This window comes from Lynx canadensis, chromosome C1 (genome assembly GCF_007474595.2).
Source record: "Lynx canadensis isolate LIC74 chromosome C1, mLynCan4.pri.v2, whole genome shotgun sequence".
Taxonomy (NCBI): domain Eukaryota; kingdom Metazoa; phylum Chordata; class Mammalia; order Carnivora; family Felidae; genus Lynx; species Lynx canadensis.
Window position 1 is genome coordinate 216,291,235 of NC_044310.1, and position 27,769 is coordinate 216,319,003.

Below are 27,769 nucleotides of genomic sequence, written 5' to 3' on the forward strand. Positions count from 1 at the left end.
TGCTGATCTCACCAGCTGTTTTATTTCAAGCTGTCTCTGTCAGAAACTCAGCTTTGAGCCGTGTCTCTTCTGTTCCGTATGTTTTTCAAATCTTACTCATTTGTTCCAAAATGTTACGCTGGTTCTCAGTTCTAGAGGTTTCCATTTCATCTCCTATTGGAAATTCTCACCCCTGGCATTCGTGTCGTGTGGAAAGCCTGTTCTTGAGCTGTGTTAGAGAGGGAAGCACTCGTGATGGGTTTCCTTCTGCTTTTTGAGTTTTGTTTTCATCTGCATTGGCTCTTGTGTTTTGCGTGCTTCCTTCCTGTCTCCCTTGTCGCCTCCTCCCGTGTTTCCCCCAGTAGTGTCTTTGCATGATGTCCTTACCATTTCTCCAGCCACCTGCTCCTTGGGCGTCTGCCCACACCTTCTCTCTGCTGAGACTAGTGCTGTCCTGGCTCTGCTCTGGGGTCCCCGCAGGGTCCCCAACACTGGCTGGGGCCACCGAGGAGGCTTCTCTCATTCCAAGTCAGGTATGGGGTGTGGAGAGCCCCTGACCATCTGGTTTCCTGTGGTGGGAGTCACCCCCAGTCTGAGTGTCCCGCACCAGAGGGCTGGACCGCTCTGCCCACATTGCCACCAAGCAGACCTCGGTCCTGCACGCAGATCCCCTGCAGGGAGGTGCTTCGGCCACCTCCCTGAGGCTGGATGTTATTTTCCTGGAGAATACAGTATAAATGCATCATCCCGCCCTTCCCATCCCTTTCCTCTCCTCTCTCAGGGAACCACGTCCAAACCACGGTCACAGATGGGCTCTGCTTTTCCTGTGAATGTGCCAATGTCCTGATCCGGGCTCTCTGCACTCATGGGGTGGTGGGGGTGGGGGGGGAGATGGACTACATATTGTCATTCCCCAGGGGCCCCCTGCATCCTGGAGTTCTTTTCGCCTCCAGAGAGCCTTAGGGCCGTTCACATCCGTGGTTGTGCTGCCACATTTCTTCCTCTGCCTTTTGGGGGGGCTGTTGTTGACCCCTGGGGTGGAGAGGGGGTGGGAATTAGGAGCCCTGTCCTGCCCAGCCCTGGAGTCTTCCTTCTCATCTTAGGGCCACTGTTTTCGAGGTTTTATTATGAAGCTACACCTCTTTTCTCTGTGGACAGTGAATGTTCTTCCTCCTGCTGCTTAGTTTCTTCCCTTCGTTTTATTAGGAATAAAGAAAAGGAAATCCAGTGATAGCGAAGTTCACATCTGCTCTCTTAATCTAGAACTTTGACTTTTTTCCTGATCTTCCTTTGTTATTTTACTTAGATCTGGGTGAAATGAAGTCATGAGAGACCACGGCCTGCCCAAGGAAATACCATGTCCATGCTTAACCCCTCTTTTTCCTGGAGTCATGACCCTGAGCGTTTACCCAGGGAAGTATTTAGCAACCACCGCATTCATCCACTGGTCCGTTTCTGTAGTTGCTACTTTTTTTTTTTTTTGTAAACAATGTAGGTTTTAAAAAAAATTGGCAGAGGCAATGAAATCTGACTCTGTTAAATTTTGTAAACTAATACATTACCAATGAAACTTTTTTCCTAGCATAAAAATAATACACGGTCCAAACAAAATTCCTTTTAAATGTCACAGTACAAAACCTCTGTAAAACCTCCATGTTAATAAGTTGCTGACTTTGGTATCTTCATCGCACTTAAAAAGACAAAGTCAACTTTAAAAAATTTCTGGCATGCTCATGATGAATTTTTTTAATGTTCTCCCAGGGAGAAAGAAAATCCTAGTCTTTTTCAAAGTGTCCCTCTCATTCCACTTGTCTTAAATAATTAGGAAACAATAAAATTTGCAGATACTCGTTCTGTTGGGGCCATGCGGAGAAGAACACTTCAGGCGAGTGTTAGGAAGGTTTTCATGGCCGAGAATGTCTACGTGGTGAGCGCAGGGGGCTCAGTCCCTGATGTCCCAGCCCGAGCCACAGCCCGTGATTGCTGACCAGCCCCGAGGCCAGCTTGTGCCTCCGGGAAGCCTCGGATCCCAGCCACGTCCTTATCAGAGGCTAGGACGATGCCCCTCCCCTTTCCCTTGGAAAAGGGAAATGATATACTCTACAGATGCAGATTGAAAGTCAAAAATCATTTTCATCCTTTGCCAAAGCATGAAAAAGTGAAGATTAAAATCCACAGGAGAAAAACAAACACACACGGTGAGCAGTTTTCTGTTTCGTGCTCTCAGTACAGGGCTGATCTTGGAGCTGTGGGCAGAGCAAGGACAGGGCCATCCCCCGTGTTCCCAGGTGGCCCCTGGGTGCTGGGAGATTGCGCAAAGGCTGCGAGGCTCATCTGTGGCCTGGGTGGTGTCACGTGCACCCTGTCTGAGCAGAATCTCACGTGGGAGAGAGGGGTGCAGGGATCTCTGGGCACATCTGGGTTTGGGTTTCCTTCCTGCCACGCGCTGGCATGGGGGCTTGGTCAGCGTCTGACCTTTTCCTCCCCAAGGACACGAGGATGTCAGTAGTGATGTTTGTGTCCTCGGCAACAGCAGAGACCACGTGGGAAGAAGAGTGCTTTGTGATCTATCGCGTGTTCTAGGTCTCTGTTATTAGCGTTGCTTTCTCTTGCTCAGAGAACTGTTAACGATACATTAATAGCTTTCAGTCCCATCAGACAAAATGATAGAAACAGAAATGTCAAATATCTGTTGGCAGTGATCACTCCCAAGAAAGCTTCTTTTTAATAGGAAAATTTAGTTTGCTTTCCCCCCCCCCCCCTTAAAGCAGAATGACAACAAAGATGAGCACTTAGACCTCTCCGTGTAAATCGCCCTCCACTGTAGATCGATCCCACCTACCGTGAATTAAATATTAGAAGGAACCCAGGTCCTGCTCAGGACCAGTTGTTTTACTCACCCTAAGCATCCCAAATTTAAAACTGGTTCCCAGGAATGAGAGCGGGACTCCGTTTCAACCTTGAGACCTTTAGAGTAATTGATCACGTTGGATCGTAAGAGACTTCCTCGAGTCTTTTTGAAAGACGTGTAGAATTGCCATATTCCTGGTGTGCTGTTCACAACACACGTACATCCGCGTCCCTGTTCTTGGGAGGTACAGTTCTTGCCGCCTCTTACCCGTTTTGGGAAGAAATGAAGGGGACTCGCTTAAGAACGCAAGCTCAAGGGCACACAGAGGTAAACAGGGAAGTTTCCTGGGAAGCCTGAAAACCTGCCTTTGGGTGAACCAGAGAAATCACTAAATCGCACGTGAGGTTGAGTTCGGACAAGAAGAGCCGCACGTCTCTGCCGAGTGCTTAACGTGGTGCCGTTTCCCCCTGGTGGCCTCACTACATCTTTGGAAGGAATGGACATAAGGGACGAGGGGCGTCAGTTTTCTGTTCTCGTGGACATGTCCTCACGGGAACGGGGCCCTGGTGCCACGGTAGGGCCGGCAGATCAGTAGCTGTGTGTGGGCTCTGTGGCCCCCGGGGTCGGCTCTCCTCTGCCCCCCGCGCCCTCTGCACCTGTAGACAGGTGTGCCGGGCCAGACATCTGTTGATGGTTTCCACTACGAGGTCAGGTTGGGGGACACTTTGGAAAAGTAACAGTAATTTGATGTTACATCATGATATCCGGCAGCCCCAGAAAGCTGAGCGGCACCCGCATAATAAATGCGGATTATCGTGTTGGCTGCGGGGAAGACTGGGCGCTGCGTGCTAGGAACACAGAATTGGGTTGCGTAGACCTGCAGGAAAGTAACTGGAAATCGGAATATAAAATAGGCATCTGGGGTGCCTGGGTGGCGCAGTCGGTTAAGCGTCCGACTTCAGCCGGGTCACGATCTCGCGGTCCGTGAGTTCGAGCCCCATGTCGGGCTCTGTGCTGACAGCTCAGAGCCTGGAGCCTGCTTCGGATTCTGTGTCTCCCTCTCTCTCTGCCCCTCCCCTGCTCATACTCTGTCTCTCTCTGTCTCAAAAATAAATAAAAACATTAAAAAAAAATTTTAAAATAGGCATCAACACATCTACATGAAAAGCGAAGTAGGTTGTGGTGTTGGTGGTGTCCTCTAAGATTTTGGGAGGAAAAGATCTGATGCCTGGGACCAGGCGGTGTGTTCGAATTTAAGTGGCAAGAGTGGTGGCCTCTGCTGAATGCGGGCCAGTGCGGAGCAACACGGTTTCCTCCTGAGGCTTTGCCCCTTTGTTTCTGAAGTAAACGGTAGAGGGGTGCCCGGCCGGCTCAGTCGCTACAGCTTAGGACTCTTGATCTCAGGGTTGTGAGTTCAAGCCCCACATTGGGTGTAGAGATTACTTTAAAAAAATAAGATAAAATCTTAAAAAAAAAAAAAAATCCGTAGAAAATGAGCTTTATTTCCATGCCAGACCACGTCTCCCCAGTACACAGTGGCCCCATGCTAGTCGAGTCTGCTGATGATCAGTGGTAGGAGCTTATTTATCTATCACTTTTACTGACCCCATTCTTAATGCTTAAGCACCTGGCTGAATTTTATCTAATTGTTAAATCTTCAGGTTCATGGCAAATGCATAGGAGTATTTAATCTCTTTTCCTGAGGTATGTATAGTACCAGGAAAAATAACATCAGCCAATCACAGGAAGCTAATACCTGTAGTTGTAAAGTATTGAAAAGACATACTAATTATATATCGGGGGGGGGGGATGTAAAGTGATTTTAGAATTGAGAGGGGTCTTTCCGGGTGGAAGAAAGGATCACCCCTCCTTTTAGAAGGTCTAGAATCCTTTGCTGAGGTTACAAAGACAGGAATTATGGAGGAACAAACAGAGGGGTCGGTGTAAACCCTTCTTGACTTGAATACGATGATTGAACCATCTGGAAGCATCATTTGTGAACAAGGCTCCACAAACACACATGAAGAGAAGAGAACGAAAGAGTTGGTGTGAAATTCACCCCGCAGGTGCCGCGGAGCAGGGCGTCCAAGGGGGAGGTCCTCAGTCAGCCCCACGCCGTTCCGGGAGGACTGGGTGCTGACGCCCAGCGGGTTCTTGCTCCCTGGAGAGGTGGGGGAGGCAGCTGGGCGGCGGAGGGACGCTGGGACTTGGGGAGCGGGTGTGGTCCCAGGGACAGGCTCCGCTGCTCCCTTCCTGCCCGGAGACGACCCGGACTAGTGAGGAATCGGATGTGTGTGGCCAGGATGCCCAGGGCAGGCCTCTGTGCACTTGGGTGCTGGGGGCTCAGGGCCTGCTGGCGGGGAGGCAGGGTCCCAGGGCGAGCGTGGGCTCGGGGCCAGCTCTGCGGCATTGTGCGGTTCCCTCAGGTTGTGGGGTGCTGTGGGGTGGGCCTGAGGCTGAGAGCAGGTGTGAGGCAGGCAGGAAACTCGTGCGGAAACCTAGCTGAGAAGCCTAGGTGATTTCAATGAATATGGACAGTTGGGATGGAGAGAACAAAGGGGGTTTTGAAATGCTCTAGGGATAAGCTGGGTGGAGAGAGAGAGTGTGCGAACTCATTCTGGGGGATGGCGGACCACCAGGACAGAAACTTGGCATCAGAGCATATTTTAGCTTGCCAGGGCGGCTGTAACAATGGGCCACGAACTGGGGCGCTCGGCACAACGTAGATTTGTTCTCCCGCCATACTGGAGGCCAGAGGTCCGAGCTCACGAGACAGACCTGTTCCAGGCCGGTCTCCTGGCTTCTCATGGTTTGGGGGCATCTTTGGTGTTTCTTGGCTTACAAAGCCCCTGCCTTAATCTTCACCAAAATTTCCCCTTTCCTAAAGGCACCAGTCATTGGTTAAGGGGCCCATCCTGTGCTAGTATGAGCTCATCTTAACGCCTCACATGTGCAGTGGATTTATTTGCAACTAAGATCACATTCTGAGGCACTGGGCGTTAGGACTTCAGCGTGTGAATTTGGGGGTGCACAGCTCCACCCATAATAGCAGTAATGCACTGCATGAAGTTGATGTGGCTCTTTTAGGACGTGATAATTAGCCACTTGCAGATTGCGGGATGCTTGATGATCACCGGGGTTTTTAAAATACCCGCTGGGACACCAAGGGTGCCATGCCGCTCGGCTCCCGTGCCCACCAAGAAACCACTGGTCTCCGTTTCCCTGAGCACAGGCAGAACTCTGTGGCCGAAAGGACATGCAAGGTGCCGCCCAGACCAGTCCCTCCCAGCAGAGGGCCCCGCTGATGTGACATCACATGACCTGCCTTGAAACCACCCAGCTGCGAGCACAAATATTTTCCTGTGATGTGAGGGCTTGAAAAACGTGCGTCAGATCTTCTCTCGGCAGACTTGGTCTGAAGTGCACTGTTAGCTCGGGCAGGTTCACGGTGATTGTCACCCTCATTCAGGAGCCTGGATCGAGGCACCAGGAACCAGAGGAGAGATTTTTGAATTTGTAAACAAATACCTGTTGGTTTTCCCGTGTCGCTCTCAGTATGACTTGTCAGACCTCTGGCAACAAGAGGGGAAGAAAAAGGCTTTTCCCCCAGTACAGATTTCGCATCTAACATTGTGTTTTCACGAAAGGCTAAATTCAGTTCATCTCGCCAAGAAATAGCGGGTTCTTTTAAGTTGTAGAAAATACAGAAGTGATATTGATTACTATTGCAACTTGGGCTAACTTTTCTATTACAAGTAGGTTTATTAAACGTTAAGTGTGTCTTTTATAAAAGCGCGTGATGACCCTTGGCAGAAACTTTGAATATCGCTAGTAATAATTGCCAATGGCACTGCCCTTTAGGTGGGCGCCTGCCCGCAGGATGAGGTGGTCCCATTTTACAGCTGGGGACACTGAGGTAGAGAGAGAGGTGAATAAGGGAGGCCAGGTCCCCCAGCATTGCAGTCTTGTGGCCGTGTCGCACCGGGGGGGTAGGGGGCTTCTGTGCCACACGTTTCCTGGCTCACTTTATAGTCACGACAGCTCGGCTGGGAAAAGGGTGTCATACTCGTTTACCTACAAGGAGTCTGTGATTTGGGGACCGGAAGTCATCGGCTAGTCTTCCGACAGGCGCAGACACGCCTGTTCCCTTCTCTGTCCTCTGTCCTCTTTCTTCAGTGTCGTGCCCACGCAGGGGATCAGAATGGGAGTTTATGTGTTTGATCTGAATGTTGGAAAGTTTTCTTCGGTTTTTCTTATGGGAGCAGACTGAACACCAGATAAAGCAGGTGTGTTTTACGTGTTGCATCGGTGCCCGGAAGGGAGTGGGTGTGTGCGTCTGTGTGCATGTGCGTCTGTGTGCGCGCACATCTGTCTGTGCACACACGTGTGCTCGCTTTGGAAGATGAGCCCACCCGGAGCCGATGCGACCCCTGGAGGCGGAGGGCGGACACACAGCCTCTGGGCCGGGGAAGCTCTGCCCCCCTGGTTCTCCAGGGGGTGGTCATTTGGGGGTGTAGGTGGCGTTTCTGGAAGGTGTCTGTGCCAAGGCCTGAAAATGAGAGCAGGCAGTGATGATGTGTTCCTCTCTCAAAAACAAGAAATCAGAATCCCGCTGATTATTAGCTAGAGTGGATTCAGAGCCCGGAATCTCGGAAGGTAGTTTGTCCTTGGAGACGGCAGAGGGACCCCGAGGTGCGCACACTTCCCTCATCCACCAGAGGCCTGGCGGTTCTCTTGTCCACCCGAGGTGGCCCGGGGTGCTGCGAGGAGCTGCACGGGACCCTGACATGTCCCGCCCCACCTGGGTGTGTGCGGGGCCGAGATGTGGAGGGCCAGCCCCCGCCCCACCTCTGTATACGCACGGCGCCCCAGCAGGGTCCCTGGTGGTTTCCCGCTAACACAGCGCGCTCTCTAACCCCACCCCCCTCCGCCAGCCAGCTGCCCCGCTCTGTCTCGACCCGTGGGGAGATACCATCCAGTAGTTGTGTCTAACACGTGTGTAGTATTGAGCATCCTTCCCTTACTTGTGCCCCGTGAATACGGAAACACCATTCCCATGTTCTGTGTTTTCCTTTCAAAAACTGGGTTTCTCTTGAGGAGAATACAGGTTCTCAGCCCTTGAATTTATCAAAATCTTGTACACTAGGCACCTGTTCAGCATGAAAAATTCTTTCCCGTTTTGCAAAACCCAACAAGAGAATGATCATTTCAATGCTCTCTGTTTCTGAACTCTGTGCATCGTGTTCCCAGTGAGAGAGAATTCCCGAATTTACAAACAAAGCCTACGTTAAAATTCTTCTCTTCTCGGCCACGGGTGATCCTGGCATTGCACGGGAGGCTGTGCACTCTAATCAGAAGTGAACACGGGTCCTTAAAGACAAAACACTTAAATCTGAGTTCAGTAGTTGTTTTAAAATCCAGTGGTTGCTGGTCCTAAATACTGAGAGATGCCTCCAGGGCGACAGCCAAGGGTGTATTTTTCCACAAGCGAAGCCCACGTCTATTTGCCCTCCTCACTCCCGGTCTTTCTTGTATAACGAGATTTTTTGTGTGTGGCAGGTGGCAGATTCAAGAAAGAAATCGTTGTTGACGGACAGAGCTATCTGCTGCTGATTAGAGATGAAGGGGGCCCCCCAGAGGCACAGGTAAGTATTACAAGCAAGCGGTAAGCAGCCTTCTCTTTCACGTTTGCTTCAGCGTTGAGGTTCCCATTCAACAGAAATGGCTCTGGAAATCAGGTGTGCTCAAGAAAGGTGATGCAAAAGCCCCACGAACCTGTTTTCTCCAAGAAACGAATTCTGTTGTTCCTTCAGACAAAATCCTAGAGCGAAGTTGGGTCTGCGTGGCTGGTTTTCACTTTGTGTTTTTAAGAAGGAAGGAAAGACACGATTTGCGCTCATTTGTCAACTCCGTTGATTTGACTTCCGGAAAGACCCATAGTCCTCTCCCGTTCCCTGTAAGCGGTTTGCTCCCTAGAGCAGCAGGAGCATTGAGAAAGTGGCTGGTCCGAAATCGGGAAATCCGATGTTGGGGGTGGGGGATTCTGCTCACTGGGCTTCTTGGCACAAGTGCACCTCCTCTGAACACCGGCATGCAGCCCAGTGTGGTGTCTCCGGAAGTTCCCTGAAGGCTGGGCATCCTGGAAATCCAAAAGCACAGGTGGCGGTTTGCCTGCTCTCCAGTGCCTTATTTTACTTGCATAATAATTTACTGGCCAAGCGCATACTGGGAGCTGAATCCAGGAACGGTGGGCGAATGCCTGCCCCGTGTGGGTCAGCTCATGTAATCCTCGAGACGACCCTGCAGGACGATGTGCTGAGGAGTCCCGTCTCCACCGCGGATGCCGAGGCCGGGACTTCTTGCCCAAGGATGGACGTGGTGAAGGGGCACAGACTCCGGGGCTCTGCCTGTGAATGGCACCGACCTGGGGGTAGAACCATGACTCCGCCCGCCACTGGAGTCTCAGTCTTGGCGTCTTGCCGTGAGAACACGTTTACTCGGTTAACCGAGGACCAGTCCTTTATTCTGGATGTACTGTGTTCAGGGGCGTTATTTAGCCCAACGGCTTCCCCTCATTAAAGATTTCTACCATGGGGGGCTGTCAGTATGGAGCCTTTTACAGCTGACCGACAGGATTTTGTACACAATTAGGCAGAGCGTGCTTGAATATTCAAGGGGGAGAGAGTCCTGTTTTTAAGTTACCGTTCCCAGGCACGTGGAGGCATGATCTTTGTTTTCATTGTTTCCGAATATTTTCTGGGGCTTACCCAAGCATAATGGCTTCACGAATGAAGTCGTAGGACTTTTTTGTGGCTACTAGTGTCATCCTAGGGTTGTGTAAAAACTCTGCCAATCAACTGGCTTTTGTGTGTGGCAGTTGCCGGGGGAGCCACGGGGGTGGGTTGGGGGGATTTACGGAGTGCTCACCACCTACTAGGCGCTGGGCAGTGAGCGCCCCCTTGGGAGAATGAGGTGTGGCGTGCACTTGCCAGCCTCGGTCTGGTCCCCGGGTCCACGATTGCTCTTCAGATGCGTGGGGACACCTCACCTCACTGCTCAGAAGAGAAAGGAAAAACATACCTCCAGATAGAGAGAGGGCAAGGTAGGTGCCCCGTGTCATCCTGGTCCTGGGTGCTCTGCTGGGGCGGCGGGCCTGTCCCGGGATCCGTTCTTCCCAAGATTTTGATCTCATCTCAGTTTTTCATTTGGACTTTACGTATATTTATATTTTTATCACGTAGAATTTCCACATATAAGCGAATACGCTTTTCAGTTAACACACGAAGTCAGAGCTTAACCCCACCCCTCCCCCCCCCCCCCAAATTCCCCCATGTATATCCAAGCTGGTACCTTGGCTGTAAAAACTTACTTAGGAGCTGTGGCTTCTCAGAGAAAGGAAACAGGATTAACGTTACTATTACTGATTTTTCCATTTTCCCTTGGAAAGTGGAGGATCTCTGGTGCCGGCCTGACCGGCTCGTGATTCTGCTGTTGCAATCACGTGCGACCCTGGGAGGCCGCTGAGGTTCCAGGACCTTCTGTTCTGTCTGCTTCGGCCTTACAAGGCGGTCATGCGCACTGAACAGGCTCGTCCGCGCCTGGCAGCGCAGTTGTTTGCCCCGAGGCACATTTGCTGTAGCTTCCCCTGGATGCGTGGAAAACAAGAACAAAATGGCCCAGAGTCAGGTGGTTGTGGAGTTGGAGAGGCTCTGCTACGAGGCTCGGTTTGCCTCACATTTGTGGGACCGCCATTGGCTGGATCAGGACGGAGGGTAGAGGGTCCCATGGGGAGGCATGTCTGGTTTGCATTCCTTGGAGACGGGGTGGCCTGGGTGGGAAGGGGGTGAGGGTCCCGTTCCAGGCTGTTACGAGAAGGACGGCAGTGACGCCACAGCAACGTGTTACAGCCAAAGTCCGGCCTCAGACTCGGCCTGACGGAGGGGTCTGCCGGCCACGTGTCCTCTGCTCACGAGATGCTGTTCCCACCCTTTCGCTCCCCGAGCCTCGTCACTCAGTTCCTTCTTCCCTCCTCCCCTTCTTCTCTCCCCAGTTTGCCATGTGGGTGGACGCTGTTATATTTGTCTTCAGCTTAGAGGATGAGATCAGCTTCCAGACTGTTTACCACTACTACAGTCGGATGGCCACCTACCGGAACACGAGCGAGATCCCTCTGGTTCTCGTGGGGACCCAGGGTGAGTGCCATCTGCACGCAGGTTGAGTTTAAAGGATTCCAACACTTGAGCAGCGAGTGGAGTTGTGGCCTCTGTTTTTGGTGTGGAGGAATCTGAAAATGCTTCGAAGAAGAAATAGTTTCCTCCTGAAGGCTTTTTCCAGTGAGAATCCACGAAACTGAAATTGTCACATTTCCTGAATTGATTCTGTGGAGAAATCACTTGGTCAGCAGCCTCAAAATAAAACCCTCCCCCAGTACTCTAGGGAAAATAAAATCTGTTTTCTGTTGTTTTCTGTAGGAGGGGTATCTTAATTCTTTTGGTTACATAAACCAATTAATAAGCAATTAAAAGGTTTATTTTACCTTTTAGTGCATCTTTAAAATTCTACCAATTTCTTATACACAGCAGAGTTTTGTCTTATTTTGCCCCGTTTGTTATGTGTTATGATTTGTAGCTAATTTTTTTTTTCCACCTAACAGGCCCCTCAGAGTCTAGAATTAACCCTGTATGAGTACGTTTCTTTTCTTCTGGGTCACTTAAAACTTGGCCTCTTAGCAGAGCCACAGCCCTTAAGTGTCCTTGTTCTCAGTCAGATTCACTGACGTACCGGTGTCTGCATCTGGGTCTTCAGTAAGAGGCCACATAGAAAGAATCTCTTTAAGAACCAGATGGCAGGTTGACTTTAAAAACTGCTTTGTCAGCAACGGGGGCAACTTAAAACATAATCGTGTCAAGAAAACTTGGATTATACCTTCATTTTTGTTGTTGTTATTCATACACTGTTTTTGTTAGAACGTCCACATCTGGCCTCCCTTTCTCCAAGCCCTGATGTGACACTTTTCTAAACAGGCACTCGGCTGTGTTGAAGAAGTTGTTTGTGTGATACCGGCTCCAGTGTGAGGAGAGTGAGCTCAGGCAGATGAGCCCGGGGCGTGGGGCGGGTGTGTGTGTTACAAGAATGGAAGTAGCAAGGAACCAACTGAAAGCATCATCTGTGTGCTAGATATGAAATGTTAGAGTCAGGGTTTCATGGGGAGCCCCCCCCCCCCGCCCCCGCCCTCTTGCAGCCGATGCTGCAAGTGGTCCCAGCCCTGAAGCCTTGAGAGCAGGTGGATTCCACCCGCAGCCCGATGGGAAAGACGTTCTTTATGCCCGAGCGCCCCCTAGTGGTCCCTGGGAAACAAGGGCGCGCCAGTACGGAGTTGGCATGTTTGAGGTGGCATCCTGAAAATTCTTAGTAGTAGTGTTTTATAGTGGGTGGCCCGTCTAGAGCAGATCCTGCTTTAAAGCTTCCCTGAAGATGCAGCGACTCCTTCCCAACAAGCACCACTCCGGCAGCCCAGCCCAGGGTATTTCTGAGCAAAATCAGAGACCGGGTGTGGGCATCTCCTTAGTGCCTGCCCGAGTTAAGGGGTTTCTGTTTACGACTCAGAATGCCTTTTTTTCTGGAGACTCGCTGTGAGAGGGGGCAGGGACTTGTTCAGCCCAGGCCAGAAGGCTGTATGCGATCATTAGTTGTCGTCTTAACACAGCCAGGTTTTGGGTAGTGGAGAGTGGAGCGGAGTGTCCTGTCCCTGGGTGTTGGGGCCACGCAGTCCTGGCATCGGGGCATCCTGGCTGTGTGACCTTGACTGCCACCTCCTGTGGCCGGGTTTAAGTGGAGGAACTTCTGTAAGGCGCCGGAAGCATCCGTGGGCACATACACGTAAGATAAGTGGCTGCTGCTCAGTAATCAGCTTTGGTGAGGTCCTGGTTGGGATGCCAGAAGCACGTCTGTCTCTCTGTCCCCTTCCTTGGGGACGAGCGGGGCTGTCTGTGTCCCACCTCAGCCGAAGGAGGGCATATCCATGTCCCCCACCAGGATGGTCCATGTGCTTGTAGAGGAGGCTGACGGAAGGCTCCGTAGAGGCTCTGGGGAGGCCCTGACGTGGGCCCTGACTGCAAGGACCTACCCCTTTTTATTCCCGCTGGCGGTAGAAGCATCTGTTGAGTGAGCGCATTTTGTCTGAAGAGGCCCCGGGTGAGTGAGCACCCGAGCCAGGGAGCCCGCGTGGAGGAGGGATTCCTGACAGTCTCCTCACACTCGTTTGTGAGACGTCGTTCATACTTCAGCATAGCCCCGTCCCAAACGAACGGGACGTGAGTGAGTATTAGCAATTAGGCAAGTTCCTCTTGGTCCTTGATCAGACCTTTAATTTCCAGAGTGCCCCAGACGCCCCCCAGTGGCGAGGTGGTGGAGTGAGTGTGGGCTTTCTGGAAGGTTCTACTCCCAGGTACTTTTTACTGCTCACAGACTTGCTTTCTGTGAAGCCTGCTTGTTTGTTGTGCTTTTGCACAGGTTTTGTGGGCTGCTGGAGAGACAAGGTGGGTCAGGTTATAGATGAGGGACTCTGAGCTTCTCTCCCCGGTGTTTGGGGTTGGTAGCCTGGAGGTAGGAGGTTCTGGAATGGGAAAGATGAACAATTATGTTCATTCTCTAAGGACGCCTGGCATGTGGCGCGGCCTCATCCACAGGCGGGAGGAGGGGCTCTGTGGGAATACGTGTCCACTCGTGGAGCCAGGGAGCCTGTGTGAAGGTCCCGTCAGGGCACAAGACATTTCCGAATGAGGCGGCTGTGTAATGTTTGACGAGCAGGTTCTATTTTAAATGCCTGCAGATTAAATTTATTTGAGAGAAAGGCACGAGCCCTGAAAGGATACAGAGTTAGGATGGAACAAAAAACAAGGCTTGTGTCACCCTGACTGAAACGAGGTGCAGATACGACACGGCCACACCCGTGACGTGTCGCTGTACCTGGGAAGATGAGACGGGACAGAAGCGGGGTGGGCATCCCACTGAGGAAAGGGGGCCGTGGAAGTGTCCGGGACTCCAGGTGGCGATAAATCATCAGCCGGATTGACAGATTTCAAGCTTTTTTCCCTCCTGTTTCCTTAAAAGATGTTTACACCTTTAAAAAAAATACATCTTTTTCTTAAGTGTTGCGAAATTTAAGTCAAATTTGTTAACCTGTAAGGCAAGACAGGGCAAGATAGATGTTCTTTGAACAAATCCCTGTAACAGACCTTGCCAGGGAATGTTCCGGAACATCTCTCGAGATGGCGCAGGTCTTTGTCCGCAAAAGAGGTATGAATCAGAGTTAGTCTTGATTTCTCTGAGGGAAACTGTCAGGTCAGGCCTGTTCCATAGGGCTGAAGATAAGATAGGAAGCAAAGTAAGAAAAAAGAGAAAGAGAGGGAAAAAATGAATAAATTCTTCCCTTAAGATGCCCCTTTTTTATGCACTTCCTGCCCCCAAGTAAACAAAACATACAAGGTTGTGGCTGCCTCGTAGGTCTTCTCTTGTGCTGCACCTCCTCTGGGTAGTAGGGAAAATCCCACCAGTGGATTTTTGTTTAAAGAGCAGCTGGGCGTTTCCTGTAGCTCGGGAGCCTTTATGCCGAGAAAGCTTCACGGCAGGAAAAGTCCCTGAAAAGTGCCTGCTGTCTCACACCTAGCTCCGTAGCCTTAACATCTTGGCCTTCCTGCGTTGGCGTGTGCCAGGCACGAGGCTGGCACTTAGCAACTCCCTGGGAACTCATGATAGGACGCATCTGGGACACTGAGCTAATAAGGGCTGAGTCTTCCTTTTTTCGGGGACTGGTGGCAGGTGCCTGACACGTCTGCTTTGCCGCTCAGACGTCCCCATCTGTACATAGATCCTGTAGAAAGTGGGTCTGCCCAGGAGCGGCTTTGTTGGAACTAACACCCCCCGACTGCCCCACCTCCCTTCCCACTCCTGCCTCAGTCTCCCTTAAACACACCAGGCGCTCTCCCCCGCAGGTAGTGGCTGGTTGGCCCTGCCACCTTCCTGTAGATGGGGCTGCCCTGAAAGTCACACTGAGCACACGGACCTTCGACCTCCTTCCCTGCCTGACGTGGCCCTGGTGGCCACACTGTATGGTTCAAGGTTGCTCCCCATCTGCGCCCCGTTCTCTGCCTCCCTCCCCACCTCTCCCTCCCTGGCTGACCTGGTAGCCCCTCCGTGAAGCACAGATTTTTGTGTGCTCACTGGGGTAGCCCTGTGCCTGGAACAGGACCAGACACCTAAGGGCGGCTCTGCGGACACGCACCGAACGGGTGAATGGCTGCACCTGTAGGAATTCTGCTCATAGAACGCATTTCGCAGGATGCTTCTTGCACCGAAAGTCACCTGCAAATACCGAGCGTGGGGTGTCTTTTTCCCTTTTATTTTCCTCCGGAGCCACATTTAACTCTCACGCCTTCCTTCTGGTCTTCCTAGGCGTTCTTTTGTCCCAAATTTCAGAAGCAGGATCCTCTGAAACGGATTTTTACAAAGGATGACTCTAATAAAATGTTTGAGATTATTACTAGGAGGGTAAGCTAGGTTTTAACAACCCCAGGTCCTTAAGTTCCGGGAAGCACCCGAGCTACTCGTGGTCACCCTGTCTTTGCTCGTCTGTTCCAGATGCCATAAGTTCCACGAACCCGCGGGTCATCGACGACGCCAGGGCTCGGAAGCTGTCCAGCGACCTAAAGAGGTGCACGTACTACGAGACGTGTGCCACGTACGGGCTGAACGTGGAGCGCGTCTTCCAGGACGGTAAGCGCCCCCCGCGGCCAGCGCAGCACCGACTCCCCGGTGGGCGGGGCCCGTCCACGTGACCGCTGGCCCCGCCCCCATCCAGAGGGGGCTTTTGGCTGCCTGTGCCCATGTTCAGAAGCCCCTCCCCCCGCCCCTTCGCAGGCGCTCCGTGACCTTGGCGTTCAGGGTCAGACATTTGCAGGTTTCTGCGCGCGGTGTGTCGGGCTTGACGCGTTTGCCGTCTCTTCTCCACCGTGGCTACTGGTTCTTAATTCAGGCTTGTTCCTAAAAATGGTCTACGTATCGCATGTTGGGCTTTGAGGAGGATAAACAGAAAGAGTAAAGAGAGCCAAGCGTGGACCGAAAAAACCCAAAACAGAACAAAAGCCCAAACGCACATCGTTCCGACCCGTGGCTGGGAGCCAGCGCCACGGGGCAGGAATTGTTTCTTTGTGACTGAGTTCATTAGTGACCCCCCTGCTAATCCCGGACCCCCGGGACAGGGGGCGTCAGACAGGAGGCTCTCCGGGAGCAGCGCAGGGTTCCATATGGGGGGGGGGGGCAGCACCACGGGCACAGACTCCGATGCCAAGTGTGGGCTGGGAAGGGGGTGGGGTGGATGGAGACTTGGCTTCTCTGGTCTAGGGGGGAGGGGGGTGTCAGGAAGGTCTGGGGGAAAGCCGCTTCCTCTGGAGGGTCCCGCTTCTGGTCGTGGTCGTGGGGACTAAATCCCGGGTCACCCCCCAGCTCGGGCTCACATCCGCGGCGGCAGAGCAGACCGCCCGAGCCGCCGGGTCACCCGGCCTTGCCGGGCACCAGTGCGAATCGTAGTGACAGGCCTGCACTTGCGGGACAACGTGCGAAAGCTCGTCTAAATGTCTGGATTCGTTTTCAGTCGGGGCTGTAGGAATTGCACACTGTGACCTGTTTCATTACATCGCAAAGGTGACTGTTTCCACACAGCACATTTTCTTCCCCTTTCCTTAAGCACCGCCATGCTCTAGGCTTTCGGCCTCTTTTCTTCCTGCAGTGGCCCACTCTCCCCCCTTCTCACAACGTGTCTTCCAGAGACCTTTGTACCCGCAGTCTTCACTGTCTCCCCAGGCCCCGCTCGGAAGCCACAGCATCCCGCCGAGGGTCCTGGGGTCTCCCGGCCCTTCCTCCTGCCCCCCACGTTTGGGGGCTCCCTGTGGCGCCCGTGCAGGCCCGTGTTTGCAGCACCTTGAAGGGTCGCCCGTGAAGAGCCCTGCACGGAAGCGTGTGGGGTCCCGGGAGGGTGTCCCGCGGGGCAGGCTCGCCGTCTTCCACCAAGCAGCTCAAACCCTGTGCGACCAAACTGTCACACGTGAAGGTCCCCAAGCTTGAGCCCACGACCGAATCTGGCCAACAGCCTGTTTCTGTAAGTAGTGGTTTCGGTGGCCCCGGCTGGGCCGCTTTTGTTACCACTGCTCAGTTGAGTGGTGGCAACTAAGATGTCAGGGCCCCACGAAGCTTGAAACGGGGACCCTCTGGCCCTTGGTGGAAAACGTGTCGGTCCCTGATGGAGATGTTCAGAATTTCCTTGTATGGGTGAGCTTATTCTCCGCAATGATTGCCTTACTTGTGCGTTTATCGCAAACGTGAACTTCCCGTAAGTAAGTGAACGCATACATCATAATCCTAAGAATTAGTAAATAGTAGGGGAGGCCAAGATTGTTATGCGTCCCTGCCCTGCCTCCAGAGTGTGTGCAGAAGCACTTTGTTGTCTGCAAGTTGGGATGCCAGCAAGGGGAGGGGAAGGGCCTTTCCAAACATCATCATCTCATGTAATATTAAGGTGTTGGCTGTTGTTGGGATTTGAATGGTGAAGCACGTTATGCTCTTGGGAGTTTTCCCAGGCTTGGGAGATTTTCAATACGTTCGTTTTGTTACTTCTACTTTTAGAAGTAATGCCTTCCCGTTAAACATTTGGATTGTACAGAGTCAGAAAAGGAAATAAGGCTCACAATCTGACAGCTTGTGACTATTGTGATTTTGTCCTTAAAATATCTTTATATGAAGGTAAGTTTGAGAAATAAAATTAGAGTCGGGCCACCTGGGTGGCTGAGTCGATTAAGCAACTGACTCTTGGTTTTGGCTCAGGTCATGATCTCGTGGTTTGTGGGTTTGAGCCCCGCGTTGGGCAGAGTCTGCTTGGGATTCTCTCTTTCTCTCTCTCTCTCTCAAAATAGGTAAATGAAACTTAAAAAAAAAAAAATAAGGGTTTACTCTTATTTTGTAGGGTAATTATGTGGTATATCTTTTTATTGGTTCGTACATAAACTCCTTAATTGTTACCGATAAAAGTTCTTGACTGAGTGGAGATTGTGCTTGGTACTTAGAAATCGTGAACGTTAAGAATCTGTATTAATCTTTAAGGAAAAAACACCCCGTAGGGTTCAGAGTTCAAGAAATCAAGGCTCAGAAAAATGACGTAGCTGGACCAAAAACTTTGGGCCTGGATTGGACGCCTGTCTTGGGACCACGAGCCCAGAGCCTTAACCATCCTGTCATTACACAGCAGGGACCTGGGTCCTGCCCACTCACCTGGGGGAAGGCTGGGCAGAGTGGCTTCAGGGACGCAGGTTCACTGCCCGCTCACAGACACTGTTCGTGTAGATTTGTCTTTCGGTTTTCTGGCAAGCCTTAGGACTTGTTTTTATTTACGCACTCTTTACTGTTGCATCGTATAAAGAGAAAGAAGCGGCACGTGGTTTCTTTGTAAGGTTTAGCTTATTGCTGGGAAAAAAACAGAGGCCGGACTGTTAACCCAGCAAGACCTTATTTGTACCTGCCGCTGCCGGCCAAGCATTCTAGTCCCCTGGCTCCCCAGGTTTCTTCTTTAAGATACCAGGGACTTTGAGTCTTTGCTTCTTTAACTTTGCCTTCTTAGCGTCCTAAAACTGAAGACAGAATGTTTGCTTTTCTCTCTGTGGTGTCATTTTCAAATGGCTCTCGGAAAGTAATTCAGGAGGGAGCATCCTTACGAGCCCCAGCGGTGTCAGGAGGCAGGGAGGTAGATGGATCCATTTGTTCATTTGTTTATTCTTTGAGTCCCTCACCTGAGCACCAGCCTTGCCTGCACCGTGCCTCTGGTTTGGGGTAGAGAACAGGGAGGGCCTTGGTGAGGTGAAAATTCAAGTACCCAGAGACCTAAGCTTGCACCTTGCCCTAGGGTGGAGGGGGCGAGTGACGGACAAGGTTGCTTTTTGTCACCTGCTCACAGAGGTTCGGGATCACCCTTGACCCGACTCCTGCTGAGTGTGTGTGGCTCGCACAGCAGAACTATCTGGCCCCCACAGGGAGTCTTATAAATAAGATTCACCTTCTGAGAATGCACGTGCTCACCGGTTCTGCATCTGGGCTGCTGGGTCTCATGGGGGCGTGGTTACCCATCTGTTTGGAGAGCCCTACGGGAGCCCTGGGCCACCAAAGTCTGGACCAGAGGGGATTGAGGCAACCTGGGGCTGCACGTGCCCTCCCCCCCACCCCCCATGTCTCTCAGTCTGTCTAATTCTGTGCAGTTCTGTTTGCCCCCGGTCGTGTCTGGGAGATGAGCTACAAGCTTTTGTATTTTTAACATTATAATGGTGATTTCTGGGTCAGCATTAGATTTTTCAGAAGCCCCTGGTTGTCTGTTCTCTCAGGGCCTGGATATATGAAGAAACAGGATTACAGGAGAATAAAGTTCATTCTCGGTAGACGTCATTCCTCTGATGTTAGGATTCTTACTGAAGAAGGGTTTCCCTCACTTCCTAAGGCAACGAGCTGAGTGGGAGAAGGCCTTGCAGTGGCACATCTTTTGTGCCATGTTAGTTGAGTCTCCGGCTAGGGGTGGTGGGAGTTTTCAACCTAGATGTTCAGGGACAACCTACGATGCTTAGGACTTATTGACAAAAATAGACTCCTCCCCTCGAAGGCCGAGCAGTGCCGAAAGGTAAAAACTCGTGTGTGTAAGCGGTCGAAGGGCCCCTTAGACCATCAACGTGCGCCATCTTGGGAGGAAGAAAGTGGACCCTGCCGCCTTATCTTCATGACGGAGCATTGGGGATTTTCGTTCCCTCCAAGTGGGTTTTTGGAAATGGTGAATTATGTTCTCTTTTTGAACATTTGAAAATTTCCTATCCTACGTTGAATGTCCTCGCTTATAGTTTGTTTTGCTTCGACGACGGTACTTGTGTGATGGCCGTGTGTCGGGTGTAGTGAACTGCCACAGCGTGGTTCCCTCATTCCAACTAAGCAGGAGGTAGAATCAGTTTGTTGTTTGTTTTGACATTTTTTGGCATAGAGCCAGTAGAACCCCTACTTTTTTTGGGGGGGGGAGTATATTTTATATTTTTTAATGATGGGATCTGACTGGTATGTGGTATTTTAAAGATCCCTGATGTCTAAAGAAAAGTGGTTTCCCTTTCGTACAGAATGAGTAGAACTCTGGTAGTAGTATAAAAGAATTTAGTTTGTCCTTACCCAAGCCCTTTTATGCCCTTGCCCTCTCTCCCTCTCCTAAAATGAGCTGATAGATTTGCCTGTATTGTAAAGCAGTATCGTTTTCTATGTGGGTTTCCTGTAATGCATCTGGACACCGGCTGTTTTGTATACCGAATTCAGTATTCTGAGCACATATATTCTGAAGTTGTAGTCATTTGTTAAATCCCACCGAAAGCATCCTATTAGACGTTAAATCACACTCCCCTGGAAAGCTTAAACTCCCTACCTTCTTCAGCTTGTATTCATAGGACAATAGGAAAGCCTGTCTGCAACCTATTCTGCTCCGACAGTAATTGTCAGACCCGGTCAAGATCCGTACTGACCAAGATCTGGATAAATTACAAATTACCATCTGTCAGCTTGACTCTCCCCAGGGCTGCTGAGTTTTGTCACCGTGTCATCCCGTTACGAACTGGACACTGTCCAGTTCGGCGATCCCACGTGGAAGACTGTTCACTCTAGAATAGATGATCTGCGTTGCATTCATAAGAAACGGTTCGGTTTTAGGTGCGTGTGGGCGGAGAGGCTGGGCGACGGCATTAGAGGGCTCTGTCTGCCCATTGCTGGTGCTGCCATAACCCCGGCTTGCGCTTGGGCTTCCGGGAGTTACACGCCGACGTGCACTGTCCTGTGGACGGGCCTCTGTCTGATGGCGTGGTCCCGTTCTGGGAGGACCCACATCAGGCTCCCGGCACCGTCACGCCAGCTCTTTACAACCGTGTTGCGGTTCACGCTCTGGAAAGCACTTTCGTAAGAAGCTGTTCCCTAGGTGCCCCCCGGCCTGCGGATGGCTCACTTGGGCGCGGGGACCCCCGTGCTACGGGCTGAGCCGGGAGGGGCTATGTGACTGGCCCAGGGGTTTTCAGGAAGTCAGGGAGCCTCCCTTTGCTTTCTGGCCTTCGCTCCCAAAGACGGAAATCCTGATGTGCACAGAATCCCATTTGCCATGAATTGTATGCGGCTGCCTGGTCCTCATTACGGGAGCGTCCAGCATGGGAGTAGCTGTGTTCACGAGCCCGGTTTGTACAACCTAATTGCATGTATTAGAGCATCATTAAGTGGGAGCAATCTTCGGGGACTTTGCTCCGAGTGCCGCGTGGTGTTTTGCTGACGCCGCCGTCTTTTGTTTGTGCCGCTAAAGGATGTGTCAATTAGGCCCATTCCATGCTTTCTTGGAACCAGCGTAATTTCCATTGTGGGGGTGGCCTCTTTTATTATTTGTGTTGTGGCTGCTGTTTTTCTCTTTATTGTGTTGAGATTAGATTGGAGTCCATTTATTTTTATGTTTGGTAGATTTCTTTTTCCAGAGGAGTGCTTTCAGAAGTAAGATTTTTTACGTTTAAAGGCAAGCCATATGTCTGTGTACATTGGCATTTAATAATACATACGGAAAAGGTGAACTGAGTCCTGAAGTGTCTGTTCGTTTGTATTTTTTTTTGTCATTTGTAATAATGACTGATATTTATGTCACACTCCAAGGACCTGATGTCAAATAGTAGATCTTAATAGGCCCTGTTTACCGCCGACGTCAGCCTGCGTGTCCTTTTCTGACCATGGCTTTGTCTGTGCCTCTGTGCCCGTCGCTGGCCCCGCCCCCCCCCCCGCCCTTGGAGCATGCTCACTGCCCCCGCAGTGCACCGAAAAGTTGTACATTCAAGACTTCCTGGGACAGATGGGTAGTTAGTTAGTTTATTATGACAGGGTAAATTTCAGCTGCTTAAATTACACTTTATTCAGGGGCATTCATATTGAAATTTGTTTTTTAATGTTTATTTATTTGTCTTGAGAGAGAGAAACAGAGAGCAGAGGGCAGGCAGAGAGAGAGGGAGAGAGAGAATCCCAAGCAGTCTCAGTGCAGAGCCTGACACGGAGCTCATGCCCACGAACCGTGAGATCATGACCTGAGCCGAAATCAAGAGTCGGACGCTTAACCACCTCAGCCACCCAGGTGCCCCTAGGGGGTTAGTATTTTAGAACTTCCTAAGAACAAGGGTGAGAGTTACGTACATATGGCCCAAACGGGAGAAAGGAAGAGAAGGAAAACGCTCAACAGGTTCTTCTACAGGGAATTGGTTGAGTCCACTGCCACGGGCGTGGCCCCAGTTTGGCCGTCGTTCTGCTGTCATGAACCACAAGCGTCATTGCCTGTCGCTGCCTGGCGGCTTCTAATGTGGTCGGATCCCATGGAAGTTAGAACCTGCAAGTGGATTCCAAAAGAGCCATGTCTGGCCCATTGTTTATAACCTCTCATTAAATGGAAGAGATACCTAGCTGGTGTTAACACAAAGTAGACTTTGGGTCGAGGCTGTGGGTGGGAAGCGTATATGTGCGGTGAGGAAGAATCTGTAGCTTTGGGTGGGTCTTTCTGTTTCTGCCGTAGCCCTCGGTTATGTTTGGATGGGAAAGTGCGTGAATGATTTACACTGATTCGTTGTATGAAGCATGACGTTGTCAGTACCCTTTATATACGCGCATTTTTTTAATGTTTATTTCTGAGAGAGAGACCGTGCATGAGCGGGGGAGGGTGGAGAGAGACGGAGACACAGAATCCAAAGCAGCTCCAGACTCTGAGCTGTCAGCACAGAGCCCGACGCGGGGCTTGAACTCACGGACCACGAGATCATGACCTCAGCCGAAGTTGGACACCTAACCGACCGAGCCACCCAGGCGCCCCCGTATGTGCATTTTTTTTTTTAATGTTTATTATTTATTTTCAGAGAGGGGAAGAGCATGAGTTGGGAAGGGTCAGAGAGAGAGAGGGAGAGAGTGAATCCCAAGCAGGCTCCACGCTGCCAGTATAGACCCCAGTGCAGGGCTTGATCCCACGAACTGTGAGATCATGACCTGAGCTGAAATCGACAGTCGGATGCTTAACCGACTGAGGCACCCAGGCGCCCCTGTATGCTACAGCACTTTTAAATTTGGTTTATTTCTTACAGAGATGCTTTCTCTATAACGAGGTTAAATCACAAAATGAAATAATACCAAAGCTAAAATAATCAGCATTAGCTGTAGTAAGTCATATTTTCAGGGGCTAAAAAAAAGCAAAAGCAAAACCAAGAGAATAACAAAAGAAGTTTTGAATTAGTATTTTCAGGGGAAAAAAGTTTGAGTTAAAAACTTCTTGGAGTTGAGAAGCTGTGAACATACGTGTTCTGGACGAGCCAGACATCTGGCACTTGATCTGCCTGACAAACGGGGAATTTGTTAAGTTAAGCTGAGACTAGTGACCGGGTGACAGGGAGCACTGTCAGGGCTCATTTGAGAACTTGTTGAAGGTGATGACCTTGGAATAATCTGAGTGTCTTAAGATACTGTTTTGAATTGGACACAAGTATGATATCAGCTTGTTTCTTATTTGGAGTCTCTTTGTCCAGAAGCTCTGTTTTGAGAGTTTCCTCTCACCCGTTGAACTGATCAGTGGACCCAGAGGCTGGACTTTTCAAGAGGGATTATGTCCTTTGAATATCAGTTGATTCGCCTAAAATCGTATATCCAAAGGGAAAATGTTTAGGTAGGGGGCAATATTCTCAATTATGGGTATGATTCACCGACTGTAGCTGCTGGCCCTGACGATACAGAGTTATGTGTGAAACTCAATAATTTTTTTTTTTTAACATTTATTCATTTTTGAGACAGGGAGAGACAGAGCATGAACGGGGGAGGGTCAGAGAGAGAGGGAGACACAGAATCTGAACAGGCTCCAGGCTCTGAGCTGTCAGCACAGAGCCCGACACGGGGCTCGAACTCACGGACCGCGAGATCGTGACCTGAGCCGAAGTCGGACGCTTCACCGACTGAGCCACCCAGGTGCCCCGAAAGTCGATAATTCTTAAACTCATTTATGGTGGGGTGGAGGGGAGCATTACAAGGAAAAAGGCATTTTGATTCTTTCAAAAATAACATCCAAAGAAGTCCTCTTAAAGTCTTGATACCAAGATTGATGTGATTACAAACAACAAGAGACCATAAATAATCTTCTGTTTCACAGTTTTGTGGACTTACCGTGTTACTAGAGGCTTTGCTCCACCCTGGTGGTTTCTTACCCTAAGTCGGGAACATTTTGTGCTGTGTTTCCCTTACCGGCAGCCTCATGCGGGCACCGGTCCCCACACGTGTGCACATAGACGCCTGCTTTAACTCACACACTGCCAACGCTCCTAGTACGTGTGCTTTATCCTGATTTTCACGTTAAGACCCCTATCTTTTGCTCCTGGAATTGATTTTATCAATGACACAGAAAATGGTTGTGTTAATACTTGCCTGCGCTGTGGCCTCAGAGCTGGGATGTGCCCCGGGATTCTGTTAACGGCTTGAGCCAGCTTGAATTAGCTTGATGTATTGTTAGTGCATACAAATGGCTTTTATTTTTGTTCATAATCTGTTCACGATGCTACGGGATTTTGCTCTTCCTAATGTTTTTAAAATGACGCAACGGTGGGGGCGCCTGGGTGGCGCAGTCGGTTAAGCGTCCGACTTCAGCCAGGTCACGATCTCGCGGTCCGTGAGTTTGAGCCCCGCGTCGGGCTCTGGGCTGATGGCTCGGAGCCTGGAGCCTGTTTCCGATTCTGTGTCTCCCTCTCTCTCTGCCCCTCCCCCGTTCATGCTCTGTCCCTCTCTGTCCCAAACAATAAAATAAATAAACGTTGAAAAAAAAAAAAAAATGACGCAACGGTGATGTACTTTTTGACCTATTTAACCCTCCGCCGCCTCTGATCAAAAGAATACAAAAATATTACTTAAAAAGCATAGTCGGAAATTGTTCTACTTCGTAGCTGGTGTTTCCAATTTATTTTGAAATCTTCTGTTAATTTTTTTTCTTCTTTCTTTCTTTCTATATTTTTAATTCACATCGAAGCTAGTTAGCGTGTAGTGCAATAAAGATTTCAGGAGTAGTAGATACCAGTGACTCATCCCCTTGTATGACACCCAGTGCTCATCCCAACAAGTGTCTTCCTTGATGCCCCTCCCCCATTTAGCCCATCCCCCCACCCCCCAACCCCTCCAGCAACCCTCAGTTTGTTCTCTGTATTTGAGTCTCTTAGGTTTTGTCCCCCTCCCTCTTTTTATATTTATTTTTGCTCCCCTTCCCTTAGGTTCTTCTTCTGTTTTGTCTCTTAAAATCCACATATGAGTGAAGTCATATGATATTTGTCTTTCTCTGACTGTGGAGTCTGGTTTATTTTACAACATTATTTCCCCCTAGAGAATACGGACACAGCCAGATTCTGAGTAGCCTCCGTTCACTGAGGAATTGTCCGCTAATGACTGGATTAGCAGCCCCAATATGTTGTGTTCATGAGAGAGAAGGAAGAGGAATCCTCCAGGGAGGAAAGTTGTGAAAGTCTTTGACACTGGAAGGCGTAGCTTTACTCCACGGGCGCTGATACCTGTGCATACTCCTGAGCTGGGCGGGGGAGGGTGCTGGTCAGTGTCACCTCCAAGAGTGCCCGGGGGTCCAACTCGGAGCAGGTGCCGGGCCTCCCCCGAGGCAGGCCTGGGGTCTGCGGTTGGCCCGTGTGGTTCACGCGGCGTCACTGCAGACTTTGCGAAGAGAAGAGGGCACACCGGCAGGTGTATGGAATCTCCCGGGCTTCAGAGAGAAGTCCGCCGTGCAGAGCGGGTTGAAGCCGTGTTTGTGTGAAGAAAAATAGGCTAAAAGCTTTGATGACTAAGTTGGATTTGTGCGATTTGCTAAAGACGAGGTTCTTAAAGAATATGAGATACGGAAGTAAAGACCGCCCCCAACGCCACCGCCTGGGGGCTGTCGTTGTTACGGGGTGGGGTGTGTGGCCGCGTGCATGCCCGCGTGTTCGGAGAAAGTGGGTTATCGGGCCTCGCGACGTTGGAGAGCCTGCTTGATTACATCCGTACTTTTTCTACAATAGTTTTCTCATTATTCCATTGCATTCCATTAAGTGAATACAACTACTTTTTTGGCCCAATCGCCTAGTAGGTATTTGGTTGTCCCCCCTTCCCATTTATGTATTTGATTCAGGTTCAGGGCCTCGGTGGAGGGCTCTCTGTTTAAGTCTTTGTCTCCATCCTTAATCCTTTCTTTAAGAGACCGCTCTGGAGGGGAGACTGCCGGCTCAGTGGCCCGCGTGGCCTTATGGCTTTCGGTCCTCACTGTCCCCAAAGTCGTCCAGGGAGTCGTCCCCGCTCAGGCCTCCTTTTTCTGTACCCTGGTCACACTGGGTATTTTCTGTTTAGAAACGTTCATCATTTATAGATAGAAAAGAATCATAGTGGTATTTTTTTTTTTTTTTTATTCTTCAAAATACTGTTTTTACTAGGTTTGTCTCTCAGTGTAAAAAGCAGCTCCTCTTTGGCAGGCAGGAGTTTGGTCAAGAGACGGGGCTCGGAGGTCTGGCGTGGCAGGTGACACGTGGGAGCAGATGGGCCTCGCTGCTCTTGAAGACGTGGCCTCGGTGCTTCCGGGGGGTTCTCTGCGGCTGGAGCGGCGCAGAGACCGCCCCCGATTCCGTGTGTGGCCGCGATGTCGGAGCTGGGGTTCCCTCCCCCGTCCGGCCCTTCTGGCCCCGCGGTGTTACCTGTGCGCTGCCGCGGGTCCCCTCCGAGACAGACGCCCGCAGCGGGGTGCCTTCTGAGGGAAGTGGAGAAAACCCTTCCCGGAGCTTCGTGTCGTGTCAGTGCCCCGGGGGGTTTGAGGGGCCCCGGAAACCCAGCCTCGTTTCCACCCAGGACAGTTCCCGAGAAGGGCCGCGCCCGCCCCGGTCCCGGGACGGGTCCGCCGTGCCTGCAGCCGGAGCGCGGGTGCACTGCCCCCGGGGGTCGTCTTTCTGCAATGGTGGCCGGGGACCCCCTCTGGACCAGTTCCCCGAACCCTTGAAGCACATGTCCCCGCTGGCGAACGTGAAGATCCTACCTCATTGTTTCACGTTAGATGTGTCAAAATCTGGGAAGAAGACCATTTCATCTTTGCCCTTTCTGCAAACGAAAGCAGAAACGTGCATCCGTTTTCCTCCGTCACATCCTGAGTCGGCTCGCCGGCACCGGCGTCAGTAACTCGAGCACGTGGTGGTGGCCTTACCTTTCAAGGCTGCCGTTCAGATGCCGCCCACTTTCAGCCACCATCGTACGCTGGCCCCTGCCTTGGGCCCGCGAGCAAACAGCAGCCCCGTCTGACAGAAAAGGGAGCCGTCTGGGGGATCGTCTGGCCAGCTGTCGCATGGTCAGGCCTGGCGCCGTGAGGAGAGCGGGGCGATGGCACCTTGAGATTGTCTGTCCCAGTCCCCGCGCCGTCAGGTGGCGCCCCCCTGAGGCGCTCTGCAGTTCTTTCCCTCGTACACGTGCCTGCCTGCAGGGGGCGCTGCGTTCCGTCTTCCCACAGCTGTCCTCCTGCAGTCCAAGGGTTTTTTTGGTCTGAGTTTTGGAATTTCAGGAAGCTCCCTCACATTTTACTTCGTGTGTAAACCGTAAGAAAAAAATACTGAACACTGACGCGGTCGTCTGGATGCTAGAAATACTCCTGTACCTGGGCCAAAATTTTGTTATCAAATGCAGCACCAAGGCGCCTTTTGCATTTAAATTCATCTCTTGCCTGAACTGCACACTGGTAGGGTATCATGTCTGGAAGGACGTGAGAACCTGGCTAGCCTGGCCCTTCACTTTGCAGATGAACAGGCGGGGCCCGCGAGGCCATCCTGCCAGAGA

At 51.1% G+C, this 27,769-nt stretch overlaps 1 protein-coding gene across 7 annotated transcripts in view; it reads left to right on the forward strand.

The window, feature by feature from the left end:
• AGAP1 (ArfGAP with GTPase domain, ankyrin repeat and PH domain 1) overlaps nucleotides 1-27,769 on the forward strand; it is a 554,001-nt gene that overhangs the window by 208,456 nt on the left and 317,776 nt on the right. For all 7 annotated transcript variants that reach the window (XM_030325013.1, XM_030325015.1, XM_030325017.1 and 4 more), the window contains 3 exons: nucleotides 8,390-8,475; nucleotides 10,881-11,022; nucleotides 15,470-15,604. In XM_030325013.1, the coding sequence (XP_030180873.1) occupies nucleotides 8,390-8,475; nucleotides 10,881-11,022; nucleotides 15,470-15,604 (363 nt within the window). The remainder of the gene's footprint in view (nucleotides 1-8,389; nucleotides 8,476-10,880; nucleotides 11,023-15,469; nucleotides 15,605-27,769) is intronic.